This window comes from Mustela erminea, chromosome 13, assembly GCF_009829155.1.
Source record: "Mustela erminea isolate mMusErm1 chromosome 13, mMusErm1.Pri, whole genome shotgun sequence".
Classification (NCBI taxonomy): Eukaryota; Metazoa; Chordata; class Mammalia; order Carnivora; family Mustelidae; genus Mustela; species Mustela erminea.
This window is the reverse complement of record NC_045626.1, coordinates 66,601,118-66,626,684: the sequence shown is the minus strand read 5'-3', so window position 1 is coordinate 66,626,684 and position 25,567 is coordinate 66,601,118. Positions and strand designations below refer to the sequence as shown.

At 37.9% G+C, this 25,567-nt stretch overlaps 3 protein-coding genes across 10 annotated transcripts in view; 2 read left to right on the top strand and 1 right to left on the bottom strand.

Annotated features, from left to right (window-relative positions):
- The window catches only part of LOC116571641 (immunoglobulin lambda-1 light chain-like), a 1,068,967-nt gene that overhangs the window by 25,237 nt on the left and 1,018,163 nt on the right, over positions 1-25,567 (top strand). The gene's annotated exons all lie outside the window — the stretch shown is intronic.
- The window catches only part of LOC116571638 (immunoglobulin lambda-1 light chain-like), a 1,139,351-nt gene that overhangs the window by 124,467 nt on the left and 989,317 nt on the right, over positions 1-25,567 (top strand). The gene's annotated exons all lie outside the window — the stretch shown is intronic.
- The window catches only part of ZNF280B (zinc finger protein 280B), a 26,620-nt gene continuing 10,644 nt past the window's right edge, over positions 9,592-25,567 (bottom strand). For all 5 annotated transcript variants that reach the window (XM_032309719.1, XM_032309720.1, XM_032309723.1 and 2 more), the window contains one exon: positions 9,592-11,372. In XM_032309719.1, coding sequence (XP_032165610.1) covers positions 9,627-11,300 — 1,674 coding nt within the window. In that variant the 5' untranslated portion in view covers positions 11,301-11,372 and the 3' untranslated portion in view covers positions 9,592-9,626. The remainder of the gene's footprint in view (positions 11,373-25,567) is intronic.

Here is a 25,567-nt window from a genome sequence, read left to right as displayed (position 1 = left end):
AAGTCAAGCAGAGAGAGTCAATTATCATATGGTTTCACTTATTTGTGGAGCATAACAAATAGCATGGAGGACATGGGGACTTAGAGTGGAGAAGGGAGTTGGGGGAAATTGGAAGGGGAGGTGAACCATGAGAGACTATGGACTCTGAAAAATAATCTGAGGGTTTTGAAGGGACGGGGGGTGGGAGGTTGGGGTACCAGGTGGTGGGTATTATAGAGGGCACGGATTACATGGAGCACGGGGTGTGGTGCAAAAATAATGAATACTGTTATGCTGGAAATAAAAAAATAAAATAAATAAATAAATAAATATATACAATTTTATTTGTCAATTATACCTCAATAAAGTTGGAGAAATAAAAAAAATAAACCAACACATTTACAAGTGTTACAAGTTACAAGTGCGACTACTTGATTTTTCAACAAAGCTACCAATGAAAATCAAAGGAAAAAAGTGCTTTTAATAAATATACTAAAACAACTGGATATTTGTGTTAGAAAAGGAAAAAAAAAAGGAATTCTGACTCCCTAACACACACCAAATACAAAATTAATTCAATATGGATTATGGAACCAAATGTGAAAGCCAAAACAATAAAGACTTAGGTAGAAGAGAGAGTGAGAGATAATATTTTTATAAGCTTGCCATCAACAAAGCATAAGGATACCAAGAATACAAGAAAAAAAAATGATAAATTGGACTTCATAAAAAGTAAAGCTTCTGGGGCACCTGGCTGGCTCCATCAGTAGATGTGACTCTTAATCTCAGGGTCATGAGTTGGGAGTCCCATGTTGGGCAAAAATCTTACTTAAAAAAAAAAAAAAAAAAAAAGGTAAAAGCTCTGATCATCCAAAGATACTAAGAAAGTGAAAGGCAAGCTACAAGTTGTAGGGGGAAAAAATTAAAAGAATTGGGGCTCCTGGGTGGCTCAGTGGTTTACAGCCTCTGCCTTCGGCTCGGGTCATGATCCTAGGGTCCTGGGATTGAGCCCCGCATCGGGCTCTCTGCTCAGCATGGAGCCTGCTTCTCCCTCTCTCTGTCTGCCTGCCTCTCTGCCTACTTGTGATCTCTGTCTGTCAAATAAATAAATAAATAAAATCTTTATTAAAAAAAATAGCTGCAAAAAAATTTTTTTAATTTTAAAAATTAAAAGAATTTAAAAAATATTTGTTAGTTGAATGAATGAACAGATGACCTTTCATTCTCCCTATTTCCCATCACCTCACCATTTACATTCTCTTGAAGAAGCCCTCATGAAGTTCTCATGTAGCACTGTGCATTCCCTCAGAAGTTTAAGCACAGTCTGAAACAAACTCAGAGCTCCAAATTGAAAGGGTTCTGGACTCAGTGGCCCAATAAAAGGTTGTTTCATAAGGTAAATTAGTCTTCTGGCAAGGGAGCTGCTTTTTGAGCTGAGGACACAGTCGAGGGGCTAGTAAAGGGAATCTATTGAGTATTTTGCATTTTTTTTTATTAAGTAGCTATGTGTCTTCTTTATGAAATAGCCAGATTTTTTTTTTCTTTACAATAATCTCATGTTAGTGCATTAGAGATTGCTTTTAGTAATCTTTAGAAACACCGGAGTGGTTCAGTGGGCTGAACACCCACCTCTTCATTTTGGCTGAGGTCATGATCTCAGGGTCCTGAAATTAAGCCCCGCATCTAGCCCCATTCTGAGCTTTGCATCAGGCTCTGCACTCAGTGTGGAGTCTGCTTGTCCCTCTCCCTCTATTCCTCCCCCACTCACACACTTTCTAATAAATGAATAAAATCTTTAAAAAGAAACACTCCAGAAAAAAAAGTTTTTAATTAGTCTTTTCATGATTTTAGGGTAATCATTTTGTCAACTTATATGCCATAAGACATTGTGAAATTGTTACATTTTCAAAAACAAAAAAGCAAGGTGAGGAAAACTGTATCATATAAATCCACTATCTTAAAAAGGTAGAAAAAATAATCTAGAAGGCTAAAAAAGAATCTGAGAATTGTTAAACTTTCTGATATTTGAAGAATATGAATTAATTATATATTCAAAGTTTTTAAACTAATGTACTTACCCCTAAAAAAAATCTCATCTCAGGCTGCCAGTGTCAGCCAAAACAGCAAACTGGAGAGTGGGAAGGTAACACTGTGACCATTAGCAGTTTTAATCTGCATTTCCTATGGAATATCACAAAAAAGTCTAGCATTCCCTTCTCCCTAGAGTAGCCCCAAGATTGCCCCCAAGGATTCTCTACCCCCTGGTATTCCTGCCTACATATGGTCAACTTCCATATTACATCAAGATTGGTCTGTGTAACCACTAGTATACAACAGAAGTAATGTTATTCATCTCCCAGGTAGGTTGCAGCTCTCTCCTTGCTCTCCTTGCTCTTCCTTGCACTCACTCTGCTAGAAGTCAGCTGACATCACACAAGGAACATATGACAAGGAACTGAGGCTTCCTGCCAAGAGCCATCTAAGTTTAAAGGTTGACTGCTTTAGTCCATCCAGGATACTGTAACAAAATATACAGATGGGTAGCTTATAAACAAGAGAAATTTGCTGCTCATAGTTCTGGAGGCTAGAAGTCCAAGAGCAGGGTATCACCATGGTCAGGTAAAGTGAGGCTTCTCGTATCTTTGCATGGTGGAAAGGGCTAGGGAGCTCTGTGAGATCTTTTATAAAAACACTAATCCCACTCAAGAGGGCTGCACCCTCATGACCTAATCATTTCCCAAAGGCCCCATCTACTAATAAATACTTTGGGGGCTTAGGATTTCAATATGAGCCTTGGGGAACAAAAACATTCAGACTATATCACTGATCCTCCAGCCCCAGTTAGGGCTTCAGATGCTGGAGCTCCAGCCAACACCTTAACTGCACCTTAACTGCAACTTCAGAAAAGATGAGCCAGAACTAATCAGCTAAGCAGTTCCAAATTTTTGACTCTTGAAAGTTGTTTTAAACTGTTAAGTTTGCCCTGATATTTTACACAGTCATAGATAACTAATACAGATCTTGGCACCTGGAAGGGGAATGCTGCTATAATAAATATCTAAAATATGGCTTTGGAACTGGACAGTGGGCAAAAGCTGGGAGGACTCTGAGAAGAGTGTTAGTGCAAGACTGAGTAAAAACCAAACAAACAAAATTAAATTTTGAGAACTCTCCAGTATGGCTTAAAAATTAGGAACATGCTATTAGAAAATTGAGAAAGGGGTTATGTAGTGGCAGAAAGTTTGGTAACACTAATACCTTCAGTTATGAAAAGTAGAAAATGTACTTAAGTAATCAAGTCATCTAGCTAAGGAGATTTCGAGCCAGAGAGCTGAAAGCACCACCTGGCTTCTTCTTATTGGTGCTTATAGTGCAATATGAAGGGGGGATAAAGTTAAGGGTGGGAGTGTTAAATAAAACAAGAGCCAGAACTTGCAGGTTTTGAAAAATTTCCAGTTTCTTCAGATGGCAAAAGATGCTGAAATTAATTCTACCAAGCAAAGAGCATACCCAGGGCACTGAAGAAATGAAGTGTAAAGATGGGAATATGACTGTAAAATTCTTTAAGGCTCAGAAAGATGAACGGTGATACACCAGAGCACCATGCAGTCAAGCCAAGGTCCTCTGATGATAACCTCAATCACACAATAGGGTTTCTACTAAGCTTAAGGGTGTTGTCCCTCAGCTGTCTCAGCACAAAAACATTTTAAGTTGTATGGTTGTGGCTCTGGAGTAGACTTTTTTGGCATGAACACCAGTAAGGTTAACAGGAGACACACAACGTTTTTAAGAGAATATACTTGAAGAAATGTCTCTAGCTTGCACTGAAAGGGCCAGAGAGTACAAAATGAAAAGAGAACTTTGGTCTTCTACCTGCTATGAGCAGGAAACAGGCTAAGCAAACAATTCATCTATAATCATGTACTCTTTCATAAAAAAAGGAAGTATATCATAGGGCAGAATCAAGAGTCCTGAGATCAAAGCCAAGAGAATTCCCAGACCTTGAGTGTTAATCAATGAATGCCAACATGTAGCTAGTGGGATTTCAGAATGGCAACTGACAAATAACTGCCATCTCCCTTTCCCCTTTTTGAACAGACATGTGTATAAAGGTTGTCCTATGCTTGCCCCACCTTTGTACTGCATGGGAATGTAGGTGGGCAGATGACTCCTCTCTTTTGTTCACAGTTCTTAAGATCTAGAGCAACTGTACTTGAGATACTTCATGTAAGGAATACCACCCTAGAACCTGATCCACATCTAGACCTGATTTAGATGGTAAGATTCAGGAGATGAATGTATTTTGCATACTAGGAGGTATGTAATAAATAATGTGGCCCAGGTATGAAATCTGGTAGTTTAAAGTTATGCCCATATTGCTTTTTTCTCTTAAAAGGTGGAAGCTAATTACCTTCCCCTTGGTATGTGGGCTGGACTTTGGGCTTACTTCTAATGAATAGAATATTGTAGAAAGAACAGACTAAAATGCCTGAGACTAGGTCATAAAAGATGGTGCACAGTGCACCTCCTTGCTCACTCCCTTAGAATACTTGTTCTAGAAGCCAGCTAGGCATGTCCTGAGAACAGTTAGGTAACCCAGTAGAGAGGCTCATATGGAAGAACTGAGGCTTTCTCCCACAATGAGCAAGGAACTGGAGTTTCCTGTCAATAGCCATGTGAGTGGGCGCCTGGGTGGCTCAGTGGGTTAAGCTGCTGCCTTCAGCTCGGGTCGTGATCTCAGGTCCTGGGATCGAGTCCCACATCGGGCTCTCTGCTCAGCAGGGAGCCTGCTTCCTCCTCTCTCTCTCTGTGCCTGCCTCTCGGCCTACTTGTGATCTCTCTCTGTCAAGTAAATAAATAAAAAATCTTAAAAAAAAAAAAAAAATAGCCATGTGAGTAACCCATCTTGGAAGCAACTCCTCCAGGCTCAGTCAGGCCTTTAGGTGACTGTACCTCCTGGAACTCTGAGCCACAACAACCCAACTAAAATGCTCCTGGATTCCCAACTCTCAGAAACAGTGGGAGATGATAATTTTTTTAAGCTGTTAGTTTTGTGATAATTTGTGGTAATTTGTTATAAAGCAATAGATAATATATTCCCACCTCGGGCTCTGCCTTTAGGCCAGTTTTAGGAAGACTCCTGCTGGGTCAATTTGGGGAAAACTCCCCACTATTGATATCTAACCACCCTTGATATTTGATCAAATTCTTTATTCTACAACCTAGATGTCATGAATAATTTTTAGCATTTCCATGTTTTGTTATTAGAAATTTCTTTCAAATGAATGTTTTCACACTTCTACCTTTTATACGATATTCATTGTGGGGGGACAGATTTCTAGAATTAAAAGTTCATATTTTTATCGAATATTTTTAATAACCCATGTAGTAATTTGAAAAGAATGTGTGAATATAAAGACATTTAGTGTTTACCCCCAGTGCATACCCTCAAAGCTCCATGGAAAATTCGATTCACAGTAAACTATATATTCAGTCTAAAACATTCAGTCTGCAAACCTTTGGAATCGACTTACTGAAAAAAGTATGTAGAATGATGACTTCCGTAAAAATGAAAATATGCCATCAAAATATTTGGGATTCAAAGCTGTAAACAAAGGTAGGCAACGTTTAAATCCTTTATTTTAAAAAAATAAAATTTTTAAAAGTTCTTTAGAAAAATTAAAAAAAAAACAATGCTAAAGAAAGTAGAGGTATATAATGAATCAAAACAAAAATAGAGAAAACAAAATTAGTTGGGATAATAAATCAAGAGTTACTCCTTAGAAAAAGGAAATGAGAAACACTGATAAAACTGTGGCAAATTTAATGAAGGGAAAAGTAAATACATTTAAAAATTAGAAATGCGAAAAGGAATGAGATTCTGAGAAGATAATATTCAACCACAAGTGGAAATACTACTTCAGGAGAGGAAGGTTTCAGGACACCTGGATGGCTCAGTTGGTTAAGCATATACCTTTGGGTCAGGCCATGATCTCAGGGTCCTGGAATCAAGCCCTGTGCCTCGCTCCCTGCTCAGTGGTAAATCTGACGGTCCCTCTGCCCCTCCCCACTCAACACTTGGGTTCTCTCCCTTGCTCACTCTCTCAAATAAATAAAATGTTTAAGAGAGAGAGAGAGACACACACACACACACACACACAGGTTTCTAAAAGAAAGGTTGTGAATCAGGCTTAGCATAACTTTAGGATAGTAAAGAAAATGTAAATGACTGTCTCAATAGACGTTATAAATTATCCAATAAAACTAAGCAATTTTCTTTAAAAATTATAAAGGCAGAAATTCATTAAGCAATATGAGCATTACCTTTAATGGTAAAGCATTTCTCACTAAAACCAAGAACAGAAAACTTCATTTACATCTCACTGTTTTGAAGTTCTGGCCAATGCAATATGATTAAAAATAAATACAATTGGCAAGAAGGCAAAGAGTCTGCATAATGGTACCAAATAAAAAATTAACTTAAACTTTACTGGTGAAAAGATAATAAAATGAAACTTTTTTTTTTCAAAAAAATTTTATTACTACAATTGCTATTTTACTTACAATTTTTGGCAACATTAACAAAATAATAAATTTCATTTGAAAGAACAAGCAAGCAAAATAGACATGGAAATTCACAAAGGGTAATAACAAAATAGTAATCTTGACAGATATTGAATATATTTGTAAACAGAACAAAGTGACATCGCCTTAAAAAAATAGAGAGGTATCAATAGAAAAACAGAGAAAGCTCCTGAAAGAACTGAACTCACTATATTCAGTTTCTTTTGATTACAGGCACAGAAAATTGACTCAAGCTAGCTCAATTCTAAGAGAAGCAAAGCTTTTGGTGATTATCTCTTCCTAGCTTTTTGTGAAAAGCTAGGAAATTTAACCAGATTGGAGAGGGAAAAGGGAGTAGGGAGGCTTAAAGTGCCTTTAAAAGGAGAAGGAGTAAGAAGGTGGAGGGAGATTTCATTGTCAGTATCTTTTAAGAACACTGGTGAAGTTCAATAAACCAAAGGAAGTACCAAACAATTAAGCGAGGTAGCAAGCCATGCAGGCCTAGGAGAAAAGCATTCTAAGAGAAGAGCAGTCGCAAAGTCTTTGGAACAGGAAAAAAATGTGATTTGCTTAAAGAAAAGCAAGGCCAGTGTGTCAAAAATAGTGCACCAGTGGGAAAAATGGTTGAGTAGCATGGCAGAGAATGGAAAAGCAAGAGGAGGTAGACAGGGGCCATAACACCAAACCTGTAGTTGGCAATAAATAACAATTTGTACTCCTTAGGGCCATACTTTAGGTAAACAGCAAACAAGAGTTAACAGTGTTGATAATACCAAGCAACCACAAAAAGACAGAACTAAGATATTTCATATTTTCACTGTTTTAAGACAGAATTTCTGTTATAGGAACAGAATAGGGAGATAAGTATGCAAAAGTCTGCATATCTATTTATACACAAGTTTCCACCTGAGACTAAAACGATGAATACACACACACACACACACACACACACACACACACACACACTCATTCACTCACACATACACACTCTCTCTGTCCACCTAAAGAAATAGGTTCAGGCTAAAATATTAACAAAGTGCCTTGGCCCAAGCAAACTAATAAAAAGGCCTAGTAAAATGTTCAAGGTGCAAATCAATCAATCAAGCATTGAGCAAATAAATACAAGAGAATCTACACTTGGGAAATACTTTAAAACACAGATAATAAACTCACAACTACTTGTTTTTTATCTGTCCTCCTTCCCAATTCTAGAAGGGATCTAAGCTTCTGATGACTATCACTTCCCAGCTTTCTGTGAAAGAAAGCTTAGGTAATTTAACAAGATTGAGGAGGAAGAAAGAAATGGGGAGAGACAATGTACCATTAAAAAAGAGGAGAAAGCAAGGGGAAAATAATGGAATTTCTCCTTGCTCAGGTATATGGACAACATCTTGGATTCCTTAAGTCATGTACAGATGCTTCTCAGTACATGAGTCCAGGTGGTGAAAGAAAGGATGGCACTAGCTACCCGGGAGACTCAGTCCTGGGAACCCACAGAAAGCCAAGGGTTGATGTTCAGGAACCAATCCTCAGAGAGCACTCTAGTTATATGAAAGTCCTTGGAAATAGCAAGGGGAAAAGGTTCTCCCCCACAGCATAGTCAAGGATTAGACAGCTGGATAGATTAGTTGAAGAGCAATAACCCTAAGATCTAATACCTAATGAAATAACTCGACATTTCTTATACACCAGATTGTGTCAAGGACGACTTTAAATTCAACTAGGTTGATAAGGGAAAATTATACACACAACATAAAATAGCTGTTAACTGTAATACATTCATGTCTAAGGCAAGAAACAAAATTGCAGATTTCACATGTTCAACTGGGCTAAGATACGTGTACATGGGAAAAATATAAGGAAAAGCCCTATAATGGGCTTAATTTTACTCAGTCACCGTGGGCTGCTTTTACCCACTGTACCTACGATTCTTGGACAACCGCCATTCCAGCTTAATAGTAAGAAAACTAAATTTAGCCTAGTCCTTGAACTAGATAGATACCATTTGTTTGGCCCTTTTCAGTTCAAATTATGGGTCCAGTGCAGTTCAAACTATGGATGTCAGGGATTTTTTCCCTTGAGAAATTCTACTTGGTTTACTGTTCTGACTGAAAGGTATAAAGCTAGCCAGAAGGGAGAGGGAAGGGAACAAACTGAATTCCCTTTTGGATCACTAAACAGGAGGTTCACTGGCACCAGATCCCATTCTATTCATTACCTCTGCTTTTCCATCTGAAGCCAGCTGATTCAGTGATTGTTTCATGTCTGCAGAGGTTTCTTGCCAAGTTCCTTGCCAAAATGCAAAGCATTTTAATAGTTTTGCTTCCTTGGATGTTCTTGTGGTTAAAAAAAAAAAAAAAAAAAAGACACTCTGAGACAGTGTTCCTACTGCCTTGGCTCCAAGACTAGAGTGAATGTGTGTGTGTGTGTATGTGTGAGCACATGCCCTCAACCAGAATAAGAAGCCGCTGGAAGCCACTGCTCTCCAGTGATTAACCTCTCAGTTCAGTTTCTGGTTCCCATTCATGCCACACCTTGTTCCTCAACTTCTCCACACTCAGGGTCTCAGAATCAGATTACTTTAGATCAGCTCAAGACAGACACTTTGGGGAGCTCAGCAGCAAATGGGACCACGATGTAACAAAGTCATTCAAGTCTGACTAGAGTTAATATTGAAATCTTCAAGGCAGGGAAAAAGTTGAAGATAAAATTAAGTACTTAAGAAAAAACTCTATAGGTTCTATATACAGAAATTAGAGCTTTCAAACTTACAAGTAACATGAAATATCAAAATAATAAATAGGTATCCACTTTCTTCTCTCACACACACACACATACACAAAACATCTTCTATGTGTTAAGCCAGATACAGTACATGAAAACCAGGTAACAAATTTTTAAATAACATCTCAAAATTCAGATCAGACAATACTGTATTTCATGAATTTAAAAAGAAACTCATCAATGACTCATTGGTTTCACTATTTTTGATGTTACTAAATAATGTATGGTTTGTATTTTTTTTTTTATGGGGTTTTTTTACTTTGATTGAAATACCTGCTTTAGGTTTAGTGAAACTAGAATTAACGAGGTTTTTTTGAAATTCTACTTTTAAACTTGGGGGCTGATGGTTCAGAATCAGATGTGCTCACAGTAACGGATGCTACTTCCACAGATCCTGGTTGAAGAGGTCCCAGTGACACCTGAATAACAACCTTTGTTTCAGGGGGCAATCCCTCTAGTTGCTTAGGCTTTTTAAACATTTGATGACACTGGGTCTTATGCTCCATTTTCTCCTTGAAAGTTAAAAACTGTAGCCGGCATTTGGAACACTGGTGAACACTCTTTTCCCAGTGTCCCCTATAATGACACATGTATGGTGTTGCAGTTTTGAAAATTTTGAGACAGAATGGACAGAGCAAATTCTTAGTGTTTTCATGGCATTTTCTGAAATGTGTTTCCACATCAGCAAAGGCTGATGATCTGTAATTGCAAACCTGGCACACATAGGGCATTTCGCCAGGCTTATGATTGTCCTTCATGTGCTGTAAGAGAACCTGATCTGTTTTGAATGACAATTCACAAATTTTACAGACAGCAGAAGGTTCCTGGGTGGTGTGTACACTTTCAATGTGACATTGCAGCTCGAAGGGAGTGGGAAACTGTCGGTGGCAGTGCTGGCAGGTGGTGTGGCTTTCCCAGCTGTCACCCCTCTGCTTCTCAAGTTCCAGATGGTGCTTCATGTGATTCATAAACTTGACATTTTTTAGAATTTTCAAGCAGCTGAGGCATTTAAAGGTTGTGTGAGTCTTCTGTTCTGGCTGACCATCTCCTTTATGTTGCCCATAATAAAAGTCACGAAGTAATATGACCAGACTTCCTTTCTTGGGATCAACAACCTGGTTTTCACTTGTTAGACTCAAAAAGTCTGTTTTTGCCGGTCTATTTTCCTTTACAGGATTTATAGGCTTAAAATGGACACTGTGCTTTGGAAAAGGAGTTGCAAAAGGTGCTCCATTCTGAACCATGGCTCCATGGCTCCGTTCTAAGTCATGTCCATTCTGAACATGGTTTAATGAGGTATGAACACTGTTTGAGTCTGTGCTTTGCTGTGAAGTCATTGTATGAAAGTTACCTGAAGAGGACAAAGCTGAAGCATGTCCCTCTATGATTCCGTCACTGAGTTTAGGCCTTTTGGGATTTATATCATTTACTTCAGCAGTGGAAAGCTGCTTTGATATGCAAGGACTTTTATTCATATCTCCTACAGAAAGTGCTTCTCCTACTGGATGCTGTAATGAATTTGTGAATGTAATCAAAGGAGAACATAACTCCAAACAGCTATTAGGCACAATTTGTGAATTACTTTTAAAATCAGGTTTAGACAAAGGCTCAATAATAATGGGACTATCTGTTGATCTTGATTCAGATTCAGAAACTGGCAAGGCAGTGACTGCTTCTGATACAGAGGTCACATGACTTATAGGCGGTAATTTCTGAGTAGTACCTTTTCTGAGGTGACCATACTTTTTTCTCCTTGAACATGAACCTGGGGTGACTCTGTTCAAAATGTTTGAAACAACTGGTTTTGAATTTGAAGTCACCCCAACAAAGATCAGCTCAGCATCGTCATTTACATGTTCTACCCCAACAAAGATGAGCTCAGCATCTTCATCATCTACTTTTTTGGTTTCTTCTGTGTTCTGCTGTAGGTCTGGCTCTTGCTCTTCCTCACATAACATACATGGCTGTTCCATTTTCTATTTTTTTTTTTTTTATTCTTGAAGGTGTGGCCACAGTCCCAGTGCTTTCTTTATATAAACTGCCACCTAAGTACAAACACACTACACATCAGTAAGTACAGAAAAATGCATTATCTTATTTAATTCTCTCCAAAACTCTAGGGTAGTTATAAACACCCTTATTTTATAAGACTACTAGAATTCACAGAGGATAAATGACAGCTTAAAACCTACTATTATAAGTCTGTGCAACTCTAGAATCATGCCTTTGCCTTAAGCTGATTCCTATTTCTTCTATTAAAAAAAAAGAGGAAAAAACTATTGACTAATCACTAGGTGAAATCATATGTAAAGGATATATTATTTTACAAAAGCACCATTGTTCAGTGTTTAGAAACATGGGCTTTGGGGTCAGAGAAGATTAAGCTGGAATTCTAAGTCAGCCACAAACCAGCTGCATCTTCTTTGGCAAGTTCAAAAGTTCTAAATGTGTTTTATCTTAAAGACGAAACCTCTTACTTCTTAGACTTAAGGTAATAGCTCTTTTTCAAAAACCACCAAGAATTCAATGGTACTTTATTTTGTAGCTGAATTAAAGAAAATTTTATAGTAAATGTACATACCTCAATTGATCCATAATTTCATAAATATTAATATAGAAAAGAAGAGTCAAATTCAAAGAACAGAATAAGAGTACCTAACAACTGTCAACAAACAGTATACTTCAATGTCAAGTGCTTAGCACATGCCTAGCAAATTGAGAACAAACTCTCTTGATAATCTCACACCAACTCAAGGCCTTCATTATAGTCCACTGTCTCCTAAATTTATCCTTCTAATCCTGACTTTCCCACTTAAATCCAACAGAACTGCCTCCCTCAGCCCACCTCCATCTCATTTCCACATGGCAGGCAAAGTAATTCTGTCAAATCACATATCACTGCTCAGCTCAAAACCCTCCAATGGCTTTCTCATTCACTCAGTAAAAGGCCAAGTGCTTCTAACATCTTCAGTGCCTATTAGACCATGCTTCCAAGCCTACATACTGCCTTGCAGCATGTCCTACTCCTCCCCCCTATCCACTTCATTCTAACCAAACTGTCTTGCAACTCCTTGAACACATTAATCACTTTACTTGCTTAGAGCCCTGTATTTGCTGTTCTTCTAATATGAATGCTCACCATCCAGATACCGGCAGAGGTGAATCCTCACCATCTTCAGACTTCTGTTGCAACTCTTCTCAAGGAGGTTCTCAAATACTCCAAACAACTGCTAATTCACATTGCCAATCTCTCTTCCCTTCCCCTCAACCTTCAAGTCCTTATCACCACCTAACGCATTATAAATTTTATCTACTTGATTATTGTCTACTGTCTATCCAGTAAAATGTAAACTTCAAAGGACAGAGATTATCTTTTGTTGACTGCTGTATCCCCAGCACAAAGAGTGCCTGGCACAGTATGGGAGCTCAACAAATAAAGAATCTGTTAATAGTATGAATTAACAGTAACTTTCATTAATAAGAAAATGTATTTGTAGAATAGACTGTACTCCTTTAATTCTGTATTTTCTATGATTTGCTTAGAACCTTGTCCATATCAGATATTCTGTAGGCCTATGAAGGACTGAAAGCTTCTAGCTTTTTAAAACATTTTTATCACAACAATAGTAAAAACAACAACAACATATAATATGGAATCTCATAATATAAACATATAAATAACAAGTGCTTCACTACATGGATACTTATTCTAATCAATTATGACTCATCGATGGCTCACTACTAAAGGTTTGAAAAACATTTGTTTTAGGCTAGCAAGATGTAGGTACTTTAAATTATGGATCATAACTCACCAGTTTCTGAAAACCTAACATCAGATTTCATTGTAATCCCATATAGACCCTTCAAACCCCATCTATAAAAATTAAAGTGGCATCATCAAAAGAAATGAAATCTTACCATTTGCGATGACGTGGCTGGAACTAGAGGGTATCATGCTTAGTGAAATAAGTCAATCGGAGAACGACAACTATCATATGATCTCCCTGATATGAGGAAGTGGTGATGCAACATGGGGGGTTAAGGGGGTAGGAGAAGAATAAATGAAACAAGATGGGATTGGGAGGTAGACAAACCATAAGTGACTCATAATCTCACAAAACAAACTGAGGGTTGCTGGGGGGAGGGGGGTTGGGACAGGGGGGTGGGGTTATAGACATTGGGAAGGGTAGGTGCTATGTGAGTGCTGTGAAGTGTGTAAACCTGGCGAGTCACAGACCTGTACCCCTGGGGATAAAAATATATGTTTATAAAAAATAAGAATTAAAAAAAAAATTAAAGTGGCATCAAATACATGCCATGTACCGCAATTAGTTTAATTAGCATATCAGCATATAATTTGGGAACACATAGATATTTAATCCTGAGATGTATACCAACTTCAAAGTAAGTCAAAAAAGAAGCCCCTGGGTAGCTTAGTGGGTTAAAGCCTCTGCCTTCAGCTCAGGTCATGATCTCAGAGTCCTGGGATCCAGCCTCATATCCCCATATTAGACTCTCTGCTCAGCAGGGAGCCTGCTTCCCTTCCTCTCTCTTTGTTTGCCTCTCTGACTGCTTGTGATCTCTCTCTGTCAAATAAACAAAATCTTAAAAAAAAAAATAAATAAGAAAAGTTATTTCTTATTTTCATTACTTGTCTCACAACTATAATTGCTTGGCCAACAATGGTATGATACTACCAAGCACTAAGTAGAAAGTGGTGAATTCATGAAGTTTACAGTCTAGTATGCCATGAAGAGTGATTTACAACCTTCTTAAAACGAAGATCAAGTATATAATTAGGAGATATGTAATGCAAGAAAACATACAAAGCACATCTGAAAACACTGTTCTTTAAGAGTCACAGAAATTGGTTTGGTCTGTCTATATACAACTTCATCATCTAACTCCAGGATGATGCCACCTAGTCCATTGTTTCCCAACATAAGCACCATAGACATGTCTGGACCAGATAATTCTTTGTTGTAGGTGGGTGGTGCTGGGTGCATTTAGGATTTGTAGCAGTATCCCTGACTCTGCTTAGGAGATGCTAGTAGAAATTCCCTACATGTGCCATCAAAAAATGTTCTACGGGAGAACTTCTACTCTAATCTAATCTCCTGAGTATCAACTTCCGCATTTCTAGTAACTGTCTTCTAGGTAATTCTACATGATGCTCTAATACCCCTCTCAAGAAATAATTCTAAATTGACATTATTAATATTCTGGGGCACGTGGATGGCTCAGTGCATACTGATGGCTCAACTGTATACCACCACTAGATGAATCTTTTTTTTTTCACTAGATGAATCTTAAAATACCTCTGTAATTATATCATTCAACTATTCCTACATGTTAAATGACTCCCCCAATTTTAAAGAATACATTTTAAGTTATGCTATGGACCAAATTGTGTCCCTTCAAAATATGTATGCTGAAGCCTTAACTCCCAGTATGATAGTATCTGGAGATGAAACTTTGGGAAACTTTGGGTTCCCATCTAGGTAGATTTAGATAAATTCATGAGAGTGGAACCCTCATGATGGGATTAGTACCAAGAAGAGATATCAAAGAGCTTGCTTCTTCTCTGTCTCCCACCTACTATGTGAAGACACAGTGAGAATGTGGCAGTCTACAGGTCTGAAGGAAGCAAGGCAAATCAGCTAGCACCTTGATCTTGAATTTTCCAGCCTCCAAAACTATGAGAACAAATTCTGTTGTTAAAAAAGAATAAAAATAAACTGGGTACCAGGAACATTGTAGGACTTTTTACCCAGCTGATCTTGGTAGGATTTTATTTTGTTTTTAATTATTTTATTAAAGATCTTATTTATTTGAGAGAGAGAGACTGAACAGGCACAAGCTGGGGGAGTGGCGGGTAGTGGAGAAGCAGACTCGCTGCTGAGCAAGGAGGCCAATGTGGGGCTGGATCCCAGAACCCTGGGATCATGACCTGAGCAGAAGGCAGCTGATTAACCAACTAAGCCACCCAGGAGCCCCTTAGTAGGATTTTATAGCTGTTGACCATACCGATTAACTTTAGGTCCATGTGGGGCTAGATCCCAGGACCTTGAGATCATGACTTGAGCGAAAGGCAGAAGCTTAACCCTCTGAGCCACCCAGGTGCCCCAGATCATGGGAATTTTCTTATCACTTCTCTTCTGGTACCTTTATTTTCTACAATTTACCAGAATCTTAAGATACCTTGGGTCATGAGGTTGGACATGTCAAAGACTTAGTAGATCTAAGGAGTTAATCCTCAAAACCACTTCGTATCCCTTATCAATGAAACTGCCAAGGGCTGTGGAAGGAGTTAATGAGATTTCATGCCAAAGATAGCTAAGATGGCAGGGAATGATAATTCATCTCCCAGGTTATTCCTATGCATTTAAACAACAGCCTTCTTCATGGGGATTTTTTTTTTTTAAATAAACATATAATGTATTTTTAACCCCAGGGATACAGGTCTGTGACTCACCAGGTTTACACAATTCACAGCACTCACCATAGCACATACCCTCCCCAATGTCCATAACACCCCCCCACCCCACTCCACCCCCCACCCCACTCCCGACCCAACTCCCCCCAGCAACCTCAGTTTGTTTTGTGAGATTAAGAGTCACTTATGGTTTGTCTCCCAACCGATCCCATCTTGTTTCATTTATTCTTCTCCTATCCCCCTAACCCTGTCATGGGGCTTTTTTATAGCTACACACCAGCTGTTTTTCAGGCATCAGTCTTTCTTGAGTGGCTTCCTGAAAGCAGGCTAACCGGACTCCTTTGATATCTATTCTCACAATCTTCCCTTGCCTCTGACTCTTTTCACTCCCTATACCACTCCTGCAAATTCCTATCCCTATCCCTTCACTCCTTCCCCAACCATAGCACCTCATGTCTCATTCCCACTACTCTCCTTCCCTTCTCTTCCATTAACCCCACACATTTGCTGCCTTAGGATTTAATGCCCATTAAACACATCCTTGGGCGAAATGAGAGCTTCACAGGATCCTTAAAACTACATTAAACATTTATATTCACCTTAGGACAACTAAGAAAAACAAAATGTTTTCATAATTTTTTTAATAAATATTTGTTCATAAATAAGCTCAAGATGGTAGAGGAGTATAAAAATGGGGTCTAATCTAGCCTGGGAGTCTGAAATGGGAAAAACTATTAAACCAAGGTTGTTCTTTCAAAAGACAGGATTATTTCTGTAGACTGGACTAAGGAAAAGCAATTTATAGAACCTCATTACCATTTTAACTTTTTCTACCTCTCTGACTTCTTTTTTCATTACTCTAACACTCCTTCCCTGCAATCCAGCTACAGTGTCTTCCCTGTTGTTCCCTTTAGGCTTTGCATGAAATTCTTTTCTCCAAGATGTCTCCATGGCTAACACTTCTATCTCCTTTAACACCATATCTGAACTTACCTTTACCATAAGACTTGCCCTGATCATCCAATCTAAAATTACAACATTCCCACCCACCCAACATTCAATCCTATGATCCTGCTCTATTAGATTCTTCCTAATTTCATAACATCACCTTCTGTATCACCGAAAAATGTATTATATTTACATTATTATTACACAATTACATTATATATGCATTATATAGAGAGTGTGTGTGTGTGTGTGTGTGTGTGTGTGTATACACATATAATGTTTATAGACCTTTCTTTCTCCACTGGACTGTCAGTTTTCCACTGCAGAAGCTCTGTTTCATTTTTTAGCTTGTTTTGTTTGTTTTTGTCTGTTTTGTTCGTTGATTTCTCCCAAATTTCTAGAGTAGTCATGGCACACAAGTCTTAAATATTTGTGAAAGGAAAATGATTATCTAGGAGTTAGAAATAAATTTAACAGAGGAAAGTGGGCTGAGGGAAGAAGCAAGAAACGTTCAAACCTGAGGAACACACAATTTTCTTTAAGTCAGGGAGCCACTAAAGTGTACTATTACAGCAAATATGAGAACCCTATAATCCTAGGACTCAGGAGGACTATTGTCCGTCACTTTCAACCATTTTCTCTTGTCCTTTGCTCCCAAGAGCAGGATCGTAGAAGAATTCACAAAGTAGAGACAAGCAGGATGGCAATTCAACCTAAAAGTGGCCTGTTAGTTCAGAGTCAAGTTCTTTCTCTAAGACTGAGGATTTAGAATGGTGGAAATATCAGGTGAATGGTGAATGATTTAAACAGGGGCTGCAGAGAGCCACAAAAAAGATGACTGAAAAAAAAAAAAAAAAGGAAAAAAGGACAATGTTAATTTTTTAAAAGCCAACAAGGTAAGGTCATAGGGAATGGTAAAATAAGAAACTACAAATATTCCCTCCTTCATAAAAGCAAAGAGAACAACAGCAGAAATAGTCAAAATCGGGCTTTTTCATCCCAGTAATTAACCAAAGGCTTAATCAGAGGATTAAAAATCAGAGGAAAATCAGAGGATTTCTGTGGAAAACACTATGGCATTTCCTCAAAAACTGAATTATCATTATGACCCGAGTCCACTTATAAGTATTGCCCGATAGAACCAAAAACAGGTACTCAGACAACTACATGTAATGTACATACATGTTTAGAGTAACATGATTCACAAGAACTTAATGGTAAAAATAATACAAATGTCCATCAATGGCTAAGTAAACAAACTGTGGTATATACAAACAGTGGAATATTATTCAACCATAAAGGGAATAAAGGCGCCTTACTGTTCACTGCTGCATTATTTACAGTAGCCAAGATATCAAAATAACCTAAGTGTCCACTGATTGGTGGATAAAGAAAATCTGGAATATACAAATAATGGAATATCATTCAGCCATAAAAAATATGAAATCATTCCATCTGCAACATGATGGACCTGAGAGCATTATGTTAAGTGAAATAAGTCAAACACAGAAAGACAAATATTATATGATCTCACTGATACGTGGAATCATAAATAACAATAAGCTCATAGATAAAGAGAACAGACTGGTGATTGCCAGAGGCAAGATAGAAGGGTAAAATGGATAAAGGGGATCAAAAGGTACAAACTTCCAGTTATAAAATAAATGTCATGGAGACGTAATGCACAACTTGATGACTCTCATTAATAATACTGCAGTGTATATTTGAAAGTTCCTAGGAAAGTAGATCTTAAAAGTTCTTATCTCAAGACAAAAAAAAATTATGTATGGTAACAGATGTTGACTATACTTATTGTGGGCATTTCACAATTCAAACACCAAATCATACTATATACCTGAAACTAACGTTTATGTCAATTATACATACTTGAGACCACACTATCCCTGCGAGGGCTCCACCCCCATTTAGCCTTCATTGTTATAGTCATATTTTATCCCTTCATTGTATTTAACCTTATTTTTTGTATACATATAGGTTTTTTTATTTTTGTTAAAATTTTGGGATACAATTTCTTCCAACAGATCAAAATAAACTCTAAATCTAGCGCATGGCTTTTTCTAGTCTCCAGCCTGAGCACATTCTTTTTTCTTTTTTTTTTTCCTTTTTCCAACCAACTTATCTTATCATTCCTTTTTTATATATTTTTTTTAAATTTTCATCTTTACAGTCATATTCCATCCCTTCATCATGTTTACTATTATTTTTGTGTATATATATGTTTTTCTTTCTTTAAAATTTTGGGAGGTAGTTTCTTTAAGAGACCAGCATAGACCCAACTGGGTGGCTCTGTTCTTTTCACCAGTCTGAGATCATATACATATATATATATATATATATGTATGTATATATGTATATATATATATATACACACACACATACATACACACACATGTACATACATATATATATGTATGTATATGTATTTTTTTTTCTTTTTTCCCCCTTTCTTCTCCCCCCCAGTTTTGGGTCTCTTCTGATTTGGTTAGCATACATTTTTCTGGGGTCTTTGCCACCCTTTTAGTGTATGATTCTCTCGTTCATATATTCTTATCTGGACAAAATGACAAGGCAGAGAAACTCACCACAAAAAAAAAGAACGATGCAGTACCAACGGCTAAGGACCTAATCAATAAGGACACTGGTAATATGTCAGAACTAGAGTTCAGAATGACAATTTTCAAGGTGCTAGCTAGGTTTGAAAAAGGCAGGGAAGAGATTAGAGAAACCCTTTCTGGAGAAATACAATCCCTTTCTAAAGAAATAAAAACTAAAATCTAACCAAATTGAAATTTAAAAAAGCTATTAATGAGGTGCAATAAAAAACGGAAGCTCTTACTGCTAGGATAAATGAAGCAGAAGAGAGAATTAGTGATGTAGAACACCAAATGACAGAGAATAAAGAAGCTGAGCAAAAGAAAGACAAACAACTGCTGGACCACAAGGGGAGAATTCGATAGATAAGTGAAACCGTAAGAGGAAACAATACTAGAATAATTGGGATTCCAGAAAAAGAGAAACAGAGAGGGGTATACTGGATAGAATTACAGTAGAGAATTTCCCTAATATGACAAAGGGAATGAGCATGAAAATTCAGGGGTTCAGGCACAGAGAACCCCCCTCAAAAACAATAAAAATAGGTCCACAGGTCATATATTAGTAAAACCTACAAGTCTTAGGGACAAAGAGAAAATCGTAAAAGCAGCTCGGGACAAGAAGTAACATACAATGGTAGGAATATTAGATTGACAGCAGACTTATCCATAGAGACCTGTTAGGCCAGAAAGAACTGGCATGATAAATTCAGAGCACTAAATGAGAAAAATATGCAGCCAAGAATACTATATCATTGAGTGGGTGGCTCAATGGGTTAAAGCCTCTGCCTTTGGCTCAGGTCATGATCCCATGGTCCTGGGATCAAGCTCCGCATCGGGCTCTCTACTCGGCGGGAAGTCTGCTTCCTCCTCTCTCTCTGCCTGCCTCTCTGCCTACTTGTGATCTCTGTCTGTCAAATAAATAAATAAAATCTTTCAAAAAAAAAAAAGAGAATACTATATCCAGCTAGGCTACCATTGAAAATAGAAGAAGAGATAAGGGGGCACCTGGGTGGCTCAGTGGGTTGAGCCGCTGCCTTCGGCTCGGGTCGTGATCTCAGGGTCCTGGGATCGAGCCCCGCATCGGGCTCTCTGCTCAGCGGGGAGCCTGCTTCCTCCTCTCTCTCTGCCTGCCTCTCTGCCTGCTTGTGATCTCTGTCTGTCAAATAAATAAATAAAATCTTTAAAAAAAGAAAAAAAAGAAGAAGAAGAAGAAGAAGAGATAAAAAGCTTCCAGGACAAACAAAAATTAAAAGAATTTGCAAACACCAAACCAGCCCTATAGGAAATATTGAGAGGGGTCCTCTAAGAAAAGAGAGAGCCTAATAGTAGTAGACAAGGAAGGTACAGAGACAACATACAGTTAACAGTCACCTTACAGGCAATACAATGGCACTAAATTCATATTTTTCAATAGTTACCATCAATGTAAATGGGCTAAGTACCCCAATCAAAAAACACATGAAAGGAGAATGGATTTAAAAACAAAAACAAAAACAAGACCCATCAATATGCGTTCTATAAGAAACTCATTTCAGACCCAAAGACACCTCCAGATTTAAAGTGAGGGGGTGGAAAACAATTTACTATGCTAATGGACATCAAAAGAAAGCTGGGGTGGCAACCCTTACATCAGATAGTTTAGATTTTAAGCCAAAGACTATAATAAGAGACGAGGAAGGACTCTATACCATACTCAAAGGGTCTATTCAACAGGAAGAGCTAACAATTTTCTATATCTATTCCCCTAACATGGGAGCAGCCACCTATATGAACCAATTAATAACAAAATCAAAGAAACACATCAACAATAATACAATAATAGTAGGGGACTTTAACACCCTCCTCACTGAAATGGACAGATAATCCAAGCAAAAGATCACTAAGAAAATAAAGGCCTTAAATGACACATTGGAGCAGATGGACACCACAGATATATTCAGGACATTCCATCCCAAAACAACAGAATATACGTTCTTCTCTAGTGCACATGGAACATTCTCCAGAATATATCACATCCTGGGTCACAAATCAGGTCTCAACTGGTACCAAGAGAGGGGTCATTCCCTGCATATTTCAAACCAAATGTTCTGAAGCTAGAACTCAATCACAAAAGGAAACATGGAAAGACCCTAAATACATGGAGGCTAAAGAGCATCCTACTAAAGAATGAATGGGTCAACCAGGAAATTAAAGAAGAACTGAAAAAATTCATGGAAACAAGTGAAAATGAAAACACAACTGTTCAATAACTGTGGGACACCACAAAGGCAGTCCTGAAAGGAAAGTATACAGGAATACAAGCCTCTTTCAAGAAACAAGAAAGGTCTCAAAAACACAACCTAACCGAAGACCTAAAGGAGCTGGAGAAAGAACAGCAAAGAAAGCCTAAACCCAGCAGAAGAAGAGAAGTCATAAAGATCAGAGAAGAAATCAATGAAATAGAAACCAAAAGAACAGTACAACAAATCAACAAAACTAGGAGCCGGTTCTTTGAAAGAATTAATAAGATTGATAAACCCCTGGCCAGACTTATCAAAAAGAAAAGAGAAAGGATCCCAATCAATAAAATCATGAATGAAAGAGGAGAGATCACAACCAACACCAAAGAAATACAAACAATTATAAGAACATACTATGAGCAACTATATGCCAGCAAATTTGACAATCTGGAAGAAATGTCCTAGAGATGTATGAACTACCAAAACTGAACTAGGAAGAAATAGAAAACCTGAACAGATCCATAACCAGTAAGGAGACTGAACAGTCATAAAAAAATCTCCCAACAAACAAGAGCCCAGAGCCAGACGGCTTCCCAGGGGAATTCTACCAAACATTTGAAGAAGAAATAATACCTATTCTCCTGAAACTGTTCCAAAAAATAGAAATGGAAGGAAAACTTCCAAACTCATCTTATGAGGCCAGCATTACCTTGATCCCAAAAACAAAGACGCCATCAAAAAGGAGAATTACAGACCAATATCCTTGATAAACACAGATGGGAAAATTCCCACCAAAATACTAGTCATTAGGATCCAAGAGTACATTAAAAGAATTATTCACCATGACCAACTGGGATTTATTCCTGGGCTGCAAGGTTTGGTTAAACATCTGCAAGTCAATCAATGTGACAAAATACATTAATAAATGAAAGAACAAGAACCATCTGGTAATCTCAGTAGATGCTGAAAAAGCATTTGACAAAGTACAGCATCCTTTCTTGATCGAAACTCTTCAAAGTATAGGGGGGTGCCTGGGTGGCTCAGTGGGTTAGAGCCTCTGCCTTCAGCTCAGGTCATAGTCTCAGGGTCCTGGAATCAAGCCCTGCATCGGGCTCTCTGCTCAGTAGGGAGCCTGCTTTCTCATCTCTCCCTGCCTGCCTCTCTTACTACCTGTAATCTCTGTCTACCAAATAAATAAATAAAATCTTAAAAAAAAAAAAAAAACAAGTGTAGGGGTAGAGGGTACATACCTCAAAATCATAAAAGCCATCTATTAAAAACCCACAGCAAATATCATTCACACTCGGGAAAAAACTGAGCTTTTCCCCAAGGTCAGGAACATGTCAAGGCTACCCAATATCACTACTGGTATTCAACATAGTACTAGAATTCCTAGACTCAACAATCAGACAACAAAAAGAAATACAAGGCATCTAAATCAGCAAAGAAGAAGTCAAACTCTCACTCTTTGCAGATGATGATACTTTATGTGGAAAATCCAAAAGACTCCACTCCAAAACTGCTAAAACTCATATAGGAATTCAGTAAAGTGTCAGGATATAAAATCAATGCACAGAAATAAGTTTCATGTCTATACACCAACAACAAGACAGAAGAAAGAGAAATTAAGGAGTCAATCCTATTTACAATTGCATCCAAAACCGTAAGATACCTAGGAAATAAATCTAACCAAAGAGGCAAAAACTCTGTACTCAGAAAACTATGAATGGGGCACCTGGGTGGTTCAGTGGGTTAAAGCCTCTGCCTTCAGCTCAGGTCATGATCCCAGGGTCCTGGGATTGAGCCCCACATCGGGCTCTCTGCTCAGCGGAGAGCCTACTTCGCTTGCTCCTCTCTCTGCCTGCCTCTCTGCCTACTTGGGGTCTCTGTCTCTGAAATAAAAAATAAAATCTTAAAAAAAAAAAGAAGAAAGAAAACTGTGAATTACTCATGAAAGAAACTGAGGAAGGCACAAAGAAATGGAAAAATGTTCCATGGTCATGGACTGGAAGAACTAATATTATGAAATGCCTATGTTATCTAAAGCAATCTACACATTTCATGCAATTCCTATCAAAATACCATCATTTTTTTTCAAAGAAATGGAACAAATAACCCTAAATTTATATGGAACCAGAAAAGACTCCAAATAGCCAGCAGAATGTTGAAAAAGAAAGCCAAAGTTGGTGGCTTCACAATTCCAGACTTCAACTTCTATTAAAAAGCTGTAATCATTAAAACAGTATGGTACTGGCACAAAAACAGACACATAGATCAATGGAACAGAATAGAGAGCCCAAAAATAGACCCTCAACTCTATGGTCAACTAATCTTCGACAAACAGGAAGGAATGTCCAATGGAAAAAAGACCGTCTTTTCAACAAATGGTGTCAACAAATTGGACAGCCATATGCAGAAGAATGAAACTGGACCATTTCCTTAGACCACACACAAAAATAGACTCAAAATGGATGAAAGACCTCAATGTGAGACAGGAATCCATTAAAATCCATGAGGAGACCACAGGAAGCAACCTCTTTGACCTCAGCCACAGCAACTTCTTCCTAGAAACATTGCCAAAGGCAAAGGAAGCAAGGGCAAAAATGAACTATTGGGACTTCATCAAGATCAAAAGCTTTTGCACAGCAAAGGAAACAGTCAAAAAAACCAAATGACAACTGACAGAATGGAAGATATTTGCAAATGATATATCAGATAAGGGGCTAGTATCCAGAATCTATAAAGAACTTATCAAACTCAACACCAAAAGAACAAATAATCCAGTCAAGAAATGGGCAGAGGACATGAACAGATATTTCTTCAAAGAAGACATCCAGATGGCCAACAGACACATGAAAAAGTACTCCACATCACTCGGCATCAGGGAAATACAAATCAAAACCACAATGAGATACCACCTCACACCAGTCAGAATGGCTAAAATTAACAAGTCAGGAAATGACAGATGTTGGTGAGGATGCATAGAAAAAAGAACCCTCCTACGTTTCTGGTGGGATGCAGGTTGAACCACTGCCACTCTGGAAAACAGCATGGAGGTTCCTCAAAAAGTTGAAAATAGAGCTATCCTACAACCCAACAATTGCACTACTGGGTATATACCCTAACGATACAAACATAGTGATCCGAAGGGGCATGTGCACCCGAATGTTTATAGCAGCAATGTCCACAATAGCCAAACTATAGAAAGAACCTAGATGTCCATCAACAGATGAATGGATAAAGAAGTATATATATACACACACATACACATACGTATATATACAATGGAATACTATGCAGCCATCAAAAGAAATGAAATCTTGCCATTTGCAATGACGTGGATGAAACTAGAGGGTATTATGCTGAGCGAAATATGTCAATCAGAGAAAGACAATTATCATATGATCTCCCTGATATGAGGAAACTGAGAGACAGGTGGGGGGTTTGAGGGGTAGGGAAGGAAAAAAATGAAACAAGATGGGATTGGGAGGGAGAAAAAACATAAGAGACTCTTTATATCACAAAACAAACTGAGGGTTGCTAGGGGGAGGGAGGGTATGGAGAGGGTGACTGGGTTATGGACATTGGGGAGGGTGTGTGATATGAATGCTATGAAATGTGTAAGCCTGAAGATTCACAGACTTGTACCCCTGGGGAAAATAATACATTATATGTTAATAAAAATTTAAAAATTAAAAAATAATTCCCAAAAGAGAAATCCAAGATCAGATGACTATCTTCGTAAATTTTATCAAAACAATTCAAGAATTAGCACTAAACTTTCAGTAACTCTCTAAAAATCAGATGAGGAGAGACAACTTTCCAGCTCATTCTATGAGACCAGTACTATTTATATCAAAATTAAACAAACAAATCACACACAAAACTAACAAAAAACAAAAAAACCCAGACACCAATATATTTTATCAATAAGGGCAAAAATCAAAAAACAAAATACTAGCAAACACAATTTAAAAACCTATTAGAGGGGTGCCTGGGTGGCTCAGTGCGTTGAGCCTCTG